Raw genomic sequence first — 14940 nt, 5'->3', positions numbered from 1 at the left:
ATAACACATTAAGAACAGTTTGGATTTATATCAAAGGAACATATGGGCTTCAATAACTTGGTGTATGTAAGCGTACCATATCCAATTGTCCCACAACTTCTACAAAGAATACTGCAGCAGTCTCTCTGAAAACTACAGCATCACCCTTGTCCAACTCATTTCTCTTCGGTTTATATACCTCATCCATTCCAAACTTCATTTAACATTTCCCCATTCCCCAATGTTCATTTATCATTTTCAGCTAAAGGGGTTGTCTAATTTTGGACAAACTTTTATTCAATTTCTGCTGTGTTTCCAAAATCTAAGCTGGACCCCCCCAGCCGTCCGACAGCCTCTATTAACTGAAACCGAGAGCTAGCTCACATTACCGCCTTCAGCACTGGGCGACTAAGTTCTCCAATTGCTCGCAACAGAACTTTATGGAAGCTTTTCCACAGAGCTTTAATGTAGGGATTAAGACAGCCTGCAATGTTCTATTCAGCTCTCTGCGGGTCTCAGAATTAGGCAAGATGCTGCCTTTATTTACTATACATGGAGGAGGGTTACATTAAAAAGGGGTGGTACAATAATGAACAACCCCTTTAATGATACCAGTGTTTCTTTTGCTGATAAAACTGTGCAGGGATACAGCCTTTCTAGCCCTAAGGTAAAATTTTTATCTTCAAAATAAAATAAATTTAACACAGGGGTTTATTTATTAATATGCAGTGATAAGGCTGAGTTTTATTGCTGCTCATTGCAGTGATAAAAAATACTTACAACCCCAATTTATCAATAAAGTATCACCTGGGCAGCTGAATGATTCTCAGCTGCCTTTACTATTCTGGCCTGAGCTGTATGGATTACCTGCTTCACCAGGCCAGTCTGAGGGACTATGCTCCCGCATGACCCGACCATTTGGGGCAGTGAAACTGAAAGCCTAGACTCGGGCTATCAGTTCTACTTAACAAGAAAAAGTAACATAAAAAAATAGTTATATAGTAAAATTCCTGACATCCATATATCCACTCTTCAATCCATCCTAAATGCTACTGCAAGACTGATCTTCCTCTCTCACCGCTCCACATCTGCTGCACCAGTTTGCAAATCCCTACATTGGCTCTCTGTGTCCTCCAGAATCAAATTCAAATTACTCACCCTTACCTACAAAGCCCTCAACACCACCACCCCTTCATATATCTCACATCTCATATCAAAATAGTCTTCCTCCCGCCCTCTTAGACCTACCACTGACCTGCACCTTGTCTTGTCTCTGGTAACCACCTCTCAGTCCTGCCTACAAGACGTCTCCCGTGCTGCTCCCCACTTATGGAATTCCCTACCACACCTAATTAGTTTTTCCCACAGCCTTCAAATCTTTAGACGTTATTTAAAAACCCAAGTATTTTTTTAGAGGTGACATTTTCCCCAATAACACTATCCACACTAATGCACCCTCACAACTGTCCCAATCTCCACTCTGAGCCACATTTGCTTCTCTTTCAGTTGTGCCCTCTTCCACTTCTTCCACTTAGAATGTAAGCTCTCTAATGAGCAGGGTCCTCCATACCCTTTGTTTTCATGTCTGCATTTATTTTGTCTACCTTGCATGTCCCTGTTTTATGTATGTACTGTTTTCCCTGCTGTATGGTGCTGCGGAGCACTGTGGCGCCTTCCAAATCTACGATAATGATAATAATAATAATAGTTAAATATAGATTTTAAATATTAAAAACAATGAATAGTAGTGAATAAGTATTCACCATTGAAAAAATGCTTTATTTAAATAATAAAGTATTTTTTCCTTTATTTTCCTCTGTTCTCGCCATCCTGAGATGGTGATAAGAGAAGAAGTATTGTTGTGGTACATGTACCACTGCAATGCTTGGTAAATAGACTAACAGGCAACTCTTATCACCAGTTGGGGTTAATGCTGGCAGTGGCAATGCTATCATCAGTGGTACCTGTTATATCTAGAGTGAAGCCATATTACTCTTGAAAACACCCATTTTCGCCCTATGATAAATATGCCCCATAGAACTTTATTGCCCCATCGGTCCCGTCATTCATCGATTGTACTGCTGCTAGTATGTGGCCACTTGAGAATCCCATTGCATGGAATTTGTCTGCAGCAGTTCAACAGGAAAGTGTTGCAGTAAAAAAAAAAGGATCATGATTGATAAGCTAGTGCCACTGAATGGGTTAAAGGTTGTGTTTATATATGTGGCTGCTATATACTCATGGCATAGATGTGGCAAATTACAAATGACTTCCTGCTAAATGCATGGAAAAGAAAAAATATTCCCTTTATTTCCATTGAAATCTAAAGAAGGTGCAACTGAGTGTTAACATGCCCAGGAGAAAATATCTAAACTCAATAGATGCAGCTGTAGTAATATAATGAAATGATAAAATACAATACCGTTAAGCTGTAATCAGATACACCCGACTATGTATGGCAACCGAGCCTCTATACAATTGTATGTAATTACATCTTTCTATCACTGCCAGTAGTTTTAATATATCTCCCTTTCTTATACCAGAAATGAGATTCCAACCGGTTAGTTCCTGTTCTTCCTAAAGATCAGAGACTCCCACAGCCCGAGACTCACACTGACAATAAGCCATTGCCATAGCCACTGCTTTATTGATCAGACGCAGACAATCTGCAAACTACAGCTGTGACCTCAACCAACCATATGACTTAATTTCAGAGGTCACCAGGAGAAATAACCAGATTGGGCAGGGATTAGTAGACAGCCCAGCAAACCAGCCTTACATATGTTCACATGTCTTACCCTTTTCCGTGTCTTGTCTTTAAGGAATGGTTTAATTATAGTGTACAGAGCATGGATGTACCAGGGTTGATTGACAAAATGGATGCCTCCAAAGCGAGCTGGAAAACTGTCCTAAAAACAGGAGAAAAACAGAAGCTCATTACCGGATATAATAGGATGGCCAGCTGGTCAGAAAGGCAATTCATTATACAAGTGACAAGACACAGTCAGCTGAATTACACTGCAGCCATTATAAAGAGAAAGATATTACATCTTCAGTAAACCGTGACTATGAGTCTTGTGAGACGTGGCAATGCAGTTTAATTCCTTTTAAAAGAATGTATTATGTAAGGTAAATTTAACAAGTGCTTAAATTTACCTAGCTCTAAAAAACAAAGTGTATTCTGTCCAATGTCTTACAATATATTTAAATAGTAGAATTCACAAAGGTACAATACACAATTGAGACCACGATTACAATCCACCTGACACAAAAAAAAAAACATATGGCAAAAACTATAGATATTAAATTAAAGATTTGTATTCACAAAGTGACACTGAGGGCTAGATTTACTAAACTGCGGGTTTGAAAAAGTGGGGATGTTGCCTATAGCAACCAATCACATTCTAGCTTTCATTTATTTAGTACATTCTACAAAATGAAAGCTAGAATCTGATTGGTTGCTATAGGCAACATCCCCACTTTTTCAAACCCGCAGCTTAGTAAATCTAGCCCTGAGAGTGAGTGAGTGAGTGAGTGAGTGAGTGACTGTGGGTCTTAGTTACATGTATCACTATTGTATATTTGAATGTTTTTATTTTTTCACATTTGTATAAATTCACCTATTAATGCTCTCTCCCATCTACAGTGTGCTTGGAAGGTGCAATAGACATCCTATTGAAAGTATAGGAAGAGGCTACATCCTCAAACTCCTTTGATAACATTGAAATATCTTGTTACCTTAAAATGAATGTACCTAGCCACAATTAGCTAGAAAGACCCACAATATGCCTAACTCTTCCCATAAACTGCCATATTAACACACTAATTCCATTTGCTTTGCATACAATTGTGTGCATATCTAATGAGAGACCAGGGAGATAGACCTACATGTTAGCGACTGGGATTTATCCAATGGGTATAAGCAAAATGTTAAATTTAGGCAACGAGCATTTTAAACTCAACAGCCTCAGGCAAGACTCCATAGTCTAAGGGGTATATTTAATAAACTGTGGGTTTGAAAAAGTGGAGATGTTGCCTATAGCAACCAATCAGATTCTAGTTATATATTTAGTACCTTGTACAAAATGACAGCTAGAATCTGATTGCTATAGGCAACATCTCCACTTTTTCAAACCCTAAATCTCTACACCTCATGGTATATATATATCTATAACTTAAATATAAGACTGAAATATTGATGGGGGGGATTAGATTTAGTATGACTAGACTTGAGAATGTTGAAAACTGAGTTTGGCCTATTTACTTATCAGAGCTTGTATTAATGTTAAAATAACATTGTCCACACTCATAGACAGCTTGTACTGTCTTCCCAGCAACATATAACCGATGCATAGGAGGACACAATTTTATGATATTTGAATCACGACGGGAGCTGACATAAAACCACTTATTTCAAAACTAGACAAGTATGAACAAGTCACAATCCATAATTATACATGAAATGAGCCAACTAACAGAAACTTTACTAGTGCTTACCCATTAGTAAAAGACAGCATTATTTAATCACAAGTCTGTGAATATATATGCATATATTTACTTTACTAACAGAATGTAGAAGGGTGTCCATAGACCCTTAAGTCCTCAGTCCTGATAACTGTCAGACACAGTCATTGGTTGTATGGTTAGAAGATGATTTTCTTTTACACAAAAAAGATACAGCCAGAAGATACAGAAAGAAGAAGAAGAAGAAAAGCTCATTTCTACAGGGGCTGGAAATGAGGGTGTCTGGAGTGAATGGGGGATCTGGAGAGAAGGGGTTAGGGGTCTGGAGAGAGCAAGAGGGAGGGTGTCTGGAGTGAATGGGGGTCTGGAGAGAAGGGGAGAGTAGCATGGTGAGGAAGGAGTTCGAATAGAATGGGGAGGGGAGGGGGTCTGGAGAGAATAGAGGGAGAATCAGGGGGCATGGGGTTGGAGAGAAGGGGAGGTTCTTTGGAGTACATAAATATATGATACATACTATGAAAACATAAGTAGCATAAAATAATCAGTAAAATATTCATTAGCAATAATACTTACTATTAAATGTGGGTAAATATGTAAAACATAATTTAATTGTGGGGCTGGTGGGGGAAATCAGGGCCAGATTAAGGGCCACATGGTCCTGGAGCTGAAAATTATACAGGGCCTATTGTAAGAAAGTGCTGTCCCACCAGAGGTTTGGCCAGTGATGTGTAGGTGTGGCCAGCTGTGTGTGGGCATTGCCAGCATGGAGGGCATAGCTTGTACCTCCTTCCAACCACCTACATCTCCCTTCCATCTTCTCTTATATAAAGAGTGCACCACTAACTAGTTTACACAGCATGTATGTAAAGTGAAGAGTAGAAATACGTCCCAGCTGTCTATCATCCTAGAACAAGCTCCTGGCTGATCAGGAGAGGCCACTAAAATCAGGACCATCCTGATGGAATTGGGATAGTTGAGAGGGAAAGGTATGTTATTTCATCGACCATTGAAGACAAAAATACAAACAATGATTAATTATCTTTATTTAAAAGTGCTTCAACAGAAACCTATATATATATATATATATATATATATATATATATATATATATATATATATATATATATATATACACATATACATTCACCTGCTGGTTAATGCATATATCTAAGCAGCCAATCATGTGACAGGAACTCAATGCATAAAGCATGCCGACATGGTCAAAAAATGCAATTGTTGTTCAGACCAAACACCAGAATAGAGAAGAATTGTGATCTAAGTCACTCTTACTGTGGAGTGATGATTGTTGGTGCCATCTCTAAATGTACAGCACATCTTTGAAGTGGATATGCTACAGCAGCAGAAGACCACACAGCACTCTTGGGACAACCACACAATGCATAGCACCCTTGGGACCGCCACACAATACATAGTACCCTTGTCACTGCTATTCAACACATAGCACCCTTGTCACTGCCACACAATACAGAGGGCTACCTTGCCACCACCACATAATACAAAGGGCAACCTTGTCATCGCCAATACCAATTGCCACACAATACAGAGGGTAGCCATGAGACCACCATACAATACAGAGAGCAAAATATAATTTTATTGATACAAACAAATTGTACAGTTAAAGTGTGAGAATTTGATTATCAGCTATTGGTCATTTTCATACCTCCTAACACCTCTAATTTGTTATATATAACTATTATTTCTACAATTGTTCATAAATCTGAGCAGACTTCAAAATACAAATAGTCAAACACAGTTAACTGTTAGTGGTACCAGGGTATAATCTCCTTTGAAAAAGTTGGTAATGTTGTTGTAAGAAAAGAAACTGATCCCTATGCTAATAAACAAGGGCCATTCACACATGCACATTATATTTTCACACATCCCTTGCTGTCACATATCCCTTTTGTCACATATCCCCTTTTGGGACTGTTGTCACATATCTCCTGTTGTCACATATCCCCTGTTGTCACATAGATCACACCCCAATCAGCAACAAGCTGCCTCGTGATTCGCTGCCTGTTGCTTTCCAGTAATGGACCTGAAGGGAAACTGATAGTGGGCGGTCCACATCACCAGGACGCACAACTCATTGCCTCAACCCCAACCACACCGGGTGCCATCACAAAAAAAGAATAGGCCTGGGCCTGTTTCTGTGGAAAGGCCTAAGGCTGCAGCCCCATCAAGCCCATTGTTATTCCGTTCCTGGGGGAAATAGGCCTTTGGATTAAAGTGAAATGTTATTAATTTAATGTTGAGTCTGTCTGTTAAATATGAAGGTTATTAATTTAATGTTGTGTTTGGTGAGAAATAATAGGGTTTATTAAATGTGGAAGCTATTAATTTAATGGTGGGGATGTTATTAAATTAATGTTGGGGCTGGTTGAGGTGAAATATGTCTGTTTATTAAATGGGAATGTTACTAATTTAATGCCAGAACTGATAGGGTTGGGGTATGTCTGTTAATTAAATGAGAATGTTATTAATTTAATGTTGAGCTGGTTTGGGGTAAGGAGGCATATGCTATTAATTTAATGTGTGGGATATATGGAAAGAAACAGACATTAAATGTAAATGCTATTAATTAAACTCTGGAGCTGACTGAGTGGAAGGAGGTCTGTTTTTAAACAGAAAAGGCTACTGATTTAATGTCTGACTGGTTGTCGGAGAAAGACCTAGATTCTTCACTCACTGCTCTACTTTCCAGGAGGTGAATTAATAACTGTCTTTTTTCCAAACATATATTCCAGGATTCGGCCAAGTAGCCACGGAACATAAGACAGCGAGAAAGAATATAATATTTGATATTTTCCATTCCACACAAAATAATTTATAAGAGAACTGTTTTATCTCCTCCACCCACTTTATGTAGCAGCACACTGGCATTTCTCTGTGAGGCCAGATACATTTACATATGAAAACAATTGGCTTCCAATCATGTACATCAGCTCCTCCCAAATAAGTTTCTGTAATTACCTTCTGAAGACAAAAGCTTATGTATGGGAGAGGACTTCACACAGACACTAGTTCTCCCTATTTGAGCACATAAAAGCATATAGTATATGGGTCCATCTGGGATGTTTTAATATGTGATCATGAGGGAATATATACCAGTTAATTATGTGTAATATGTTCAGTGTTTAGACCCAGTGTTTTTGGTCAGTGTGAATGGAAAGGCTATAAAATATAAGAGCTACATTAGGACAACATGGACGGCTTGTACCTTGGAGAGATCACGTTTGGTCAGTAATGATGTGGTGTTTGAATTGCATTATGTTTTGGCTTGTAGATATGTTTGTAGCTGTAATATTGTAACATTGTAAATACATTGAATAAGTAATATTATACCACTTTCATACTGCCGCACAGGGCAGTAAAGATAACAAGATTCCCGGGTCGGGCGGGTTCATACTGTACCTGCCCGACCCGGGTTTTAGAAAAAAAAAGTGAAAAAAAAGATTTTAATTAATAAAAAATACATAAGAAATGTTTACTTAACTTATATTCTAGTCCATTAGAAATGACCTCATTTTAGTACCCAGAGGTCCCCCTGACAGCCGGCAACGCACCGGAGAGACCGCTGGCTGAAAATAAGTTAAGTAAACATTTCGTATGTATTTTTTATTAATTAAAATCTTTTTTTTTTACTTAACAATTTTTTTTTTTTACAGTATGGATGGTGAGACCCGGGAATTACACGGGTTGCACCATTCATACTGCAGGCTAGCGGGGTCCAACACGGGAATTACCCCTCGCAAAATCCCGGGTCTAAGTCCCGGGATTTTAGACCTGGGATTTTGTGGTTGGATTATTCATACTGCACCAAGACCCGGGTCGTTTCAGCTCGACCCAGGAAAAACCTGGGATTTTGGTGCAGTATGAAAGGGGTATTAGATGGAAGTTATCAAAAAGGTTGTCGTGGGAGAGGAATACGGAAGCTGTGGTATAGTAAGTTAGCGCCTGATAAGATGTGACAAGATCGACTTGGATTAATGCCTATATCTGGGGGGTGAGTGGAGATGTTAAGAAATTCTGATATGCGGAGTGATATTACTGGTCTAAAGCCTTATATGATGCTTTTATCTACGTATTAGTTTGTGGTTTTAAGATATAAAATGCTTGCAAAAGTAATATCATACTTGTCAACTCTCCCGGAACATCCGGGAGACTCCCGCATTTCGGGTGATTCTCACGGACACCCGGGAGAGTATGGCAATCTCCTGCTTCTGCCCATTAGGTCCAAAATGCTGCGATTCACCGGCAATCGCGGCATTTGGCCCTGCCCCACCGGTGTAAAATTACGTGTTTGCCTCATTACATTACATCACGCCCACCTCCCCCGGTAGGCTCCCGGAAGCCAACTTTAGAAAGTTGGTAAGTATATATGAAATTGCCATTGTTCTATTTGAATTGAATGGTCTGTATTGCGCATACATAATAAAGAGAGAATATTCTGAAGAGACTTCGTATTTCGATTATTTCTGAAATATCCATAACAAGAGCTACAGGCCATGTTGTCTAGCTTTTAAGAAGTGGTCCTTTGTAAGTGATTGAATAGTAAGAGATATTGTTATTTAGGAAGATATAAGTTAAATAATTTAAGTTAAAGTATTTGGAAAGCCTTACTTGGGAAGTACAGTTTCATTGTATTTGACTGTGCCTATAAACTAGCTTGTTGAAATCTGCTAGATAAAGATACAGACTGTATTGTCTAATACTGTAAATATACATATATTGAAGTTCAGTTTTATTATTTAATATGGCAGCAATGTGATGTTTACAAAGATTGCTGTGTTGAAGTTCAGTATTAATATTGCCAAATACTGGATGTTGATTTTAATACAGACTGCATTTGAAAGTTTGCCTTGCTGGATTGTGCTCCCTCCCCCCGGGCGCTCCCTCCCCCTGGCTGTGGGACTTGTGTGGAGAAGACAATTACGGCGTAAGCACTGGATCTTTGACAGACACCAGCAGGCAGAAGACACCGACAATGAGTAACTGACGAGAGGCAGCATCTACTTCCATAAAGGTATGTTGTGGGGGGAGGGAGGAGAGGCGCCAGTGTTCTGTTTTGCTCAGGGCACTAAAATGTCTGTTACGGCTCTGAAGGTAAATACGTTAATCTGAGTCAGTGTTCAGATTCCACTACAGCTCTGTTGAAAAGTATAAGCTGCTTAGCGGTTCATCCAAAATTTCCTTTCATTATGCCCCCTGACAACTGTAGACTAACCAAGAACTCACAACACAGGAGACTTGCTTGGTGGAGAAAGGTCACACATCTATTGAATTTAATAAATTTAGTTGTGGCAAAGAAAGCATAAACCAATCATCCTCCAGCCATTACTAACACCAAAAGGGGGCGATCAAATGCCCCTGATGCCTCTAGATAATGAAGACCCACCCCCTCCTTTGGCTTAGTGGCTGGAGCACATCCGCACAGAGTGTGTGTCCTGTAAAGCCCCCCCCCCCCCCCCCCCCAGAGAGGAAGTGTTACTAACACCACATGGTGCATCGTCTACGGCTACTGATTGGCATGCTTCCTACTAACTTGGCAACCTGTTGCAGATGAGCCCTCGTCATGTCCCTAGTTTGTCTTTATGGTAAATGCGGTGCTGAAGTATCCCACTGGGTTCATTGTGAACATCCTGAACCAGAGCCGTAACTTAGGATTCTAGTGCCTGGGGCTTGAAAGACAAATTCCGCCCCCCAAGCCCTCAATTTTAACCAAATTAGTCTAAAATATTCCTAAATTGCGCGCCCCTTCAGCGTTGCGCCCTGGGCGTTCGCCCCCTGTCGCACAGCCCTAGTTACGGCCCTGTTCTGAAAAAAACGTTTAATATACAGTGATCACAACATTATATTTTGTAATTAAATATATGGAACTAAGAAAACTATTTCATTTTGCACGGCCTACTTAAAATTCATTATTCAGTTATTGCTGAAGATAACGATGATATTGCTCATAATAAGCATATAACCTGCAGCTTGTACCTTTTATTTTTACTAGAAAAGTAATGCTGAGAAGTAAAATTCCCAGTTTGTAACACTCAATTCTTTATTGTTGCATTTGATATGCAGTATAAGTATACAAGGCAGCAGATATTCTTATGGCTTTTGTGTTTCTAATGTTTTGTTTTCTTACCCTTATAATCCGTCAGGATCTCCATGAAGCTACCTGAATGTCTAAAACACAAATAATTGCTCTGAGTAATGATTTGAGAAATCTAATTCCCAAGGAAACTCTTCATATGCTAATGAGCAATAATCTATTTTTTTCAACATTGACATACATGTGGTTTAATACAATAGTTTGTATAGTATGACTAAATGATGGTCAGTTAATTAATAAACTAATTACATAAATCAATTATCTTTATTTTTTAGAAAGAAAGAAAGAATAATTCCTACCACACCTACTGTATAATAATGCAGTTTGCACAGTGAGGTACAGTATTGGTGTACAGTACAATGAAGGCTAATAATGGCAGAGAGGTTGCAATCTAAAACATATAAAGGTAAAAGAAATACATGACTTGCTGATATGGAGTTCTCCGCTCCATCTCCCATCTTGGTAGTGGTGTCCCCTGTGATCTAGTGAAGACAGGAAGTGGTTCAGCCTCCAGCTGTCCTTATCGCTCTACTGAGCATGCACAGATAGGAAGTTAGGCTCTCAGATGTTCTTCCAGTGACAGTTGAACTGTAAAGATGTCATAACTGGAGCTGCATCCTTTTTGTGTAAACTTATTTATATATAGATATATAAAGTGACCGAAGGCACAAAAATATATATGAGCAACCTGCTCTCTGACATTGCCCACAATATAAACTTACTATCATCTGCATATATGAATGTACTATAATAGCGTTAAGTACATCAACTGCATAAGCTTGTCACACTGCCTGTCTGTTGCAGTCAGTATCAACTGTACGCAACTGAATATATGTGTATATCATCTGATACAACTAGTTCTGAGATAAAACCAACAAATTGATTAAGTCTAAAAGCTTCTTATGGTTTAACATCTACCAACAACCCCACTGTCACCTGTTACATATAATAGCACAAGTGCCTTAATAATAGGTTTCCTGCAAGTATGACTAAATTGGTCAAATACAGGTCTTGTATGCGCACCACAAGATAGGTGCTGACCCATGTGTGCAGAGCAGCAAGAAAGGCAGCCTGCCTCTTCAACACAGTGCAGAAGATACAAGGTAAGTGTGAGGGAAGGGGGTATGTTAATACAATATGTGAGGGAAGGGAGCGGGATATGTTAATATAATGTGTGAGGAAGGAGGGTATGTTAATATAATGTATAAGGGAAGGAGGATATCTTAATATAATGTGTGATATCTTAATATAAATTGTGAGGGAAGGGGGGCATCTTGATATAATGTGTGAGGGAAGGGAGAGTGTGAGGACACCGGGATTTCTGGCCCAATTCTACCCACTTCACTCTGGCTTGCCACCCACGGGTGCCTTCCTAGGCCAGGGAAGTCTTCTCAGTACCTTCTAAGGTTCTTTTTAGTCACTCAGGCAAATGCAGTTAGAAAGTAAAGCAATACATTTACTGTAATAAAAAACAATCCCTAGATTACTATGTACACACAGTAAATAAATGTCAGGCAGGTTTACCACATCATCTGTTCCTTACCCCAGTAGCTTAAGGAGTTACAGTCACCTGGCTGTCCAGACTTGATGACCCATGGATCTGCAGATGTATTTCACTGGTAGAGACACCAGTCACCCTGCAGCTGCCAACCATCAATTCCCAGAATGAGATGGATTCTTATATCTAGGGTAAAATTTCCACAATGTTTTCGCCTCCCTGGGCAAACCCATGGCTCTCTCTCTCTCTTTAAACATTGGTGGGTCCTGGAACAGGGAGATGGAGGGGGGGAGTGAAGATGAGTTGTGCTTCCACAGATGCCCCCTTCTGGGATGCAGACAAAATGTCTGGACTAGTCCTATGGAGAACAATGGATACTAATCGGCATCCCCCACCTCCAAAGATAGGGTAGCAGTCAGCCCCTCCTAAAATTAACCCCTTACACTACTTTGTGATGTCACAGGGCCCCCGGCTGTTTCATGCTTCCTCTAAAGAAAGGAGGGGGGGGAGAATAAATGAAGCTCCAGCCACCCTCACCTGTATCCTGGACACCACCTGATCTTTACTCATGACCCACCCGACTTCAATTTGAGAAAAATGCATAACAGCATCGGTGAAATAACAACCAACAAGTTTTTATAATGGGTAACATGGAATGAAGCAGTCTCTTACCTAGGCATGGCTACAATGTCCACTTATCCACATGTAATTAGACACTGCAGTTGTACTCTGTTCAGCTGGGGAACAAAAGCAAGGGCTATAAAAAGTACATGCTATAATCCACATTTTGTGAGAAACGAGGGACATGATGGTTACAGTGTTATCAAACTCGTATCGTCACAGAGGGGTTTCTTAATATAATGTGGTAGGTAGGCTAATAATTTAATGGTGGAGTGTAGGTGGTTAATTATTTAATGGCTGCTATTTTATTTGTGGGGTGATGGTGCGGCATTTTAATTTATTGGTGGGACTATTTAATTTAATAATGGGGTCTATTAATTAAGATGTGGGATGGGGCCTTTAAATTAATGTTGGGGTGGTTTGGGGGCTATTAATTGAATGTGGGGCTGTTTGGAGAGAATGAGTTTTATTTATTAAATGTGAATATGAATTATTCAATGATTGTGATGGTTGGGGGAAATATTTATTAAACATAAATGCTAATAATTTATTGCCGGGGTTGAGGGTGTGGGGCACTCTATTGTAATTTGGGTGGGAGGTAGGCTATTAATTTAGTGGTGAACTGTGGGTCGGAGCTAATTTATTTGTGGAGTGATAATGGAAACTATTAATTTAAGTTTAAATTTAATTTATTAAGTGTAAATATATAAATTCTTTAATGCTGGGATGGTTATGGGTAATGGCTATATTTATTAAATGTAAATGCTATTGATTTATTGATGGGCTGTTTGAAGGGAGGAAAATAGGTTTATATATTAAATGGGAATGCTATTAATTTAAAGTTGAGGTTGTTTGGATGGAAATGGGTCTATTCATTAAATGTGTATGCTATTAATTTAATGTCAGGGCTGGTTTGAGGAAAATAGATCTATTTAACAAAATAAGAATACTATTATTTTAATATTGGGGCTGAAGGGAGACCTAATTATTAAACGTGGGTGCTATTGATTTAAAACAGGGGCTGGTTGGAGTTTTCTAATTTTCATGTACCCATTTTTTCCCCAAATAGGACCCCCAACAATCCAGGATCCGAGCAAGCAGCAACTGAGCTAAAGACACCAGAAGCCACAGGTGGTGAAAGTGACAAGAATAGGTAGGAGAGAGCAACTGTCCTGAGTCTGCCAACTGTCCTGAGTCTAGTGGGGCAGTCCCGTATTTGGGTGACAGTTTCGCTTAGTCAAGATTTGGTCCAACTGCAAAACAGTAAGGAGGAATGATTTACTTCACGATGTACTGTTTGTGAAGGCAGAGCTGCGTGCCCCTAACAGTTGTGCACACGGTATTGGTTGTGTTTTTGTCTAAAATGATAACCATGTTACAGTGATCGGGCAGGCAGTCAAAGAAGAAGCAGAGAAGGTTAGTACATTAATACAGAGAAAATGGGGGTAGGGGTTTTCAGAAAATGGGGGGGGAGGGGGCAGGAGAAATGTTGCTGGATAAAACTGGGGATATGTGGCTAAAATGGGAAAGGGGAAGGAGTACTCTCAGAAATTCCCATGACTAACAGACTATGGGGCCTATTTATTAAGCCATAAACTGTGCAGAAACAGCTTTTTCTGCATTGTTTAGACATTTTTAAGTAAACTAGCTGTGACAGAATGGACCTCCGATGCCACCGTCTGTTGTGTTGCTGCGGACCGGCTGTGTTTGCCTTGCCAATGTCCCCTTTTCTTTGTCCCAAATGCGCCCTCTAATGGCAGTAGGAGGGGATTTTGTTGCTGCCACCACTAGGCTCCTTAGCGGCACCTAGAACCGCGTCCTTCTGGGTAACTCTCGCTGTTAGTATACCCGCTTACTAATACCTGGGCTGGTACCCCTGACCTCTTGCCTTCAGATCAGTACTGGAGTGTTGGGTCCCAACCTCAGAACAGCCGGATAACGGATTAGATTTGGTCTAATATGTGGTCATAGGAATCACAGCAGGTAAGTAGGCGTTCAGACAGGTTCCTTAAGCAGTGATGTTTATTAGCTCAGGAAGTCCTTAGAATAGTTACATACACTAGTTTAGGGTACTAGTGATGTCCATAAAGTACAGATGGTATAATACATTTCAATGTAAAACAGGGAACTTTAAATACAATTTTGGACACTAGCTTGGCAGGAGGTAATCCGGCCTACTGCCGCTTTAACCAATCCAGACTGATTCATACAGTCTGCAAATAAATCAGCCTGGAGGGGTTTAACACCTTTT

The 14940-nt window shown here is 39.8% G+C and overlaps 1 protein-coding gene across 2 annotated transcripts in view; it reads right to left on the bottom strand.

Annotated features, from left to right (window-relative positions):
* The window catches only part of CLVS1 (clavesin 1), a 78284-nt gene that overhangs the window by 19918 nt on the left and 43426 nt on the right, over positions 1 to 14940 (bottom strand). For both annotated transcript variants that reach the window (XM_075213564.1, XM_075213565.1), the window contains exon 4: positions 2778 to 2888. In XM_075213564.1, coding sequence (XP_075069665.1) covers positions 2778 to 2888 — 111 coding nt within the window. The remainder of the gene's footprint in view (positions 1 to 2777; positions 2889 to 14940) is intronic.

The sequence above is a fragment of the Mixophyes fleayi genome, chromosome 5 (assembly GCF_038048845.1).
Source record: "Mixophyes fleayi isolate aMixFle1 chromosome 5, aMixFle1.hap1, whole genome shotgun sequence".
Classification (NCBI taxonomy): Eukaryota; Metazoa; Chordata; class Amphibia; order Anura; family Limnodynastidae; genus Mixophyes; species Mixophyes fleayi.
The sequence above is the reverse complement of the archived record's forward strand: the minus strand, read 5'-3'. Positions and strand labels throughout refer to the sequence as shown.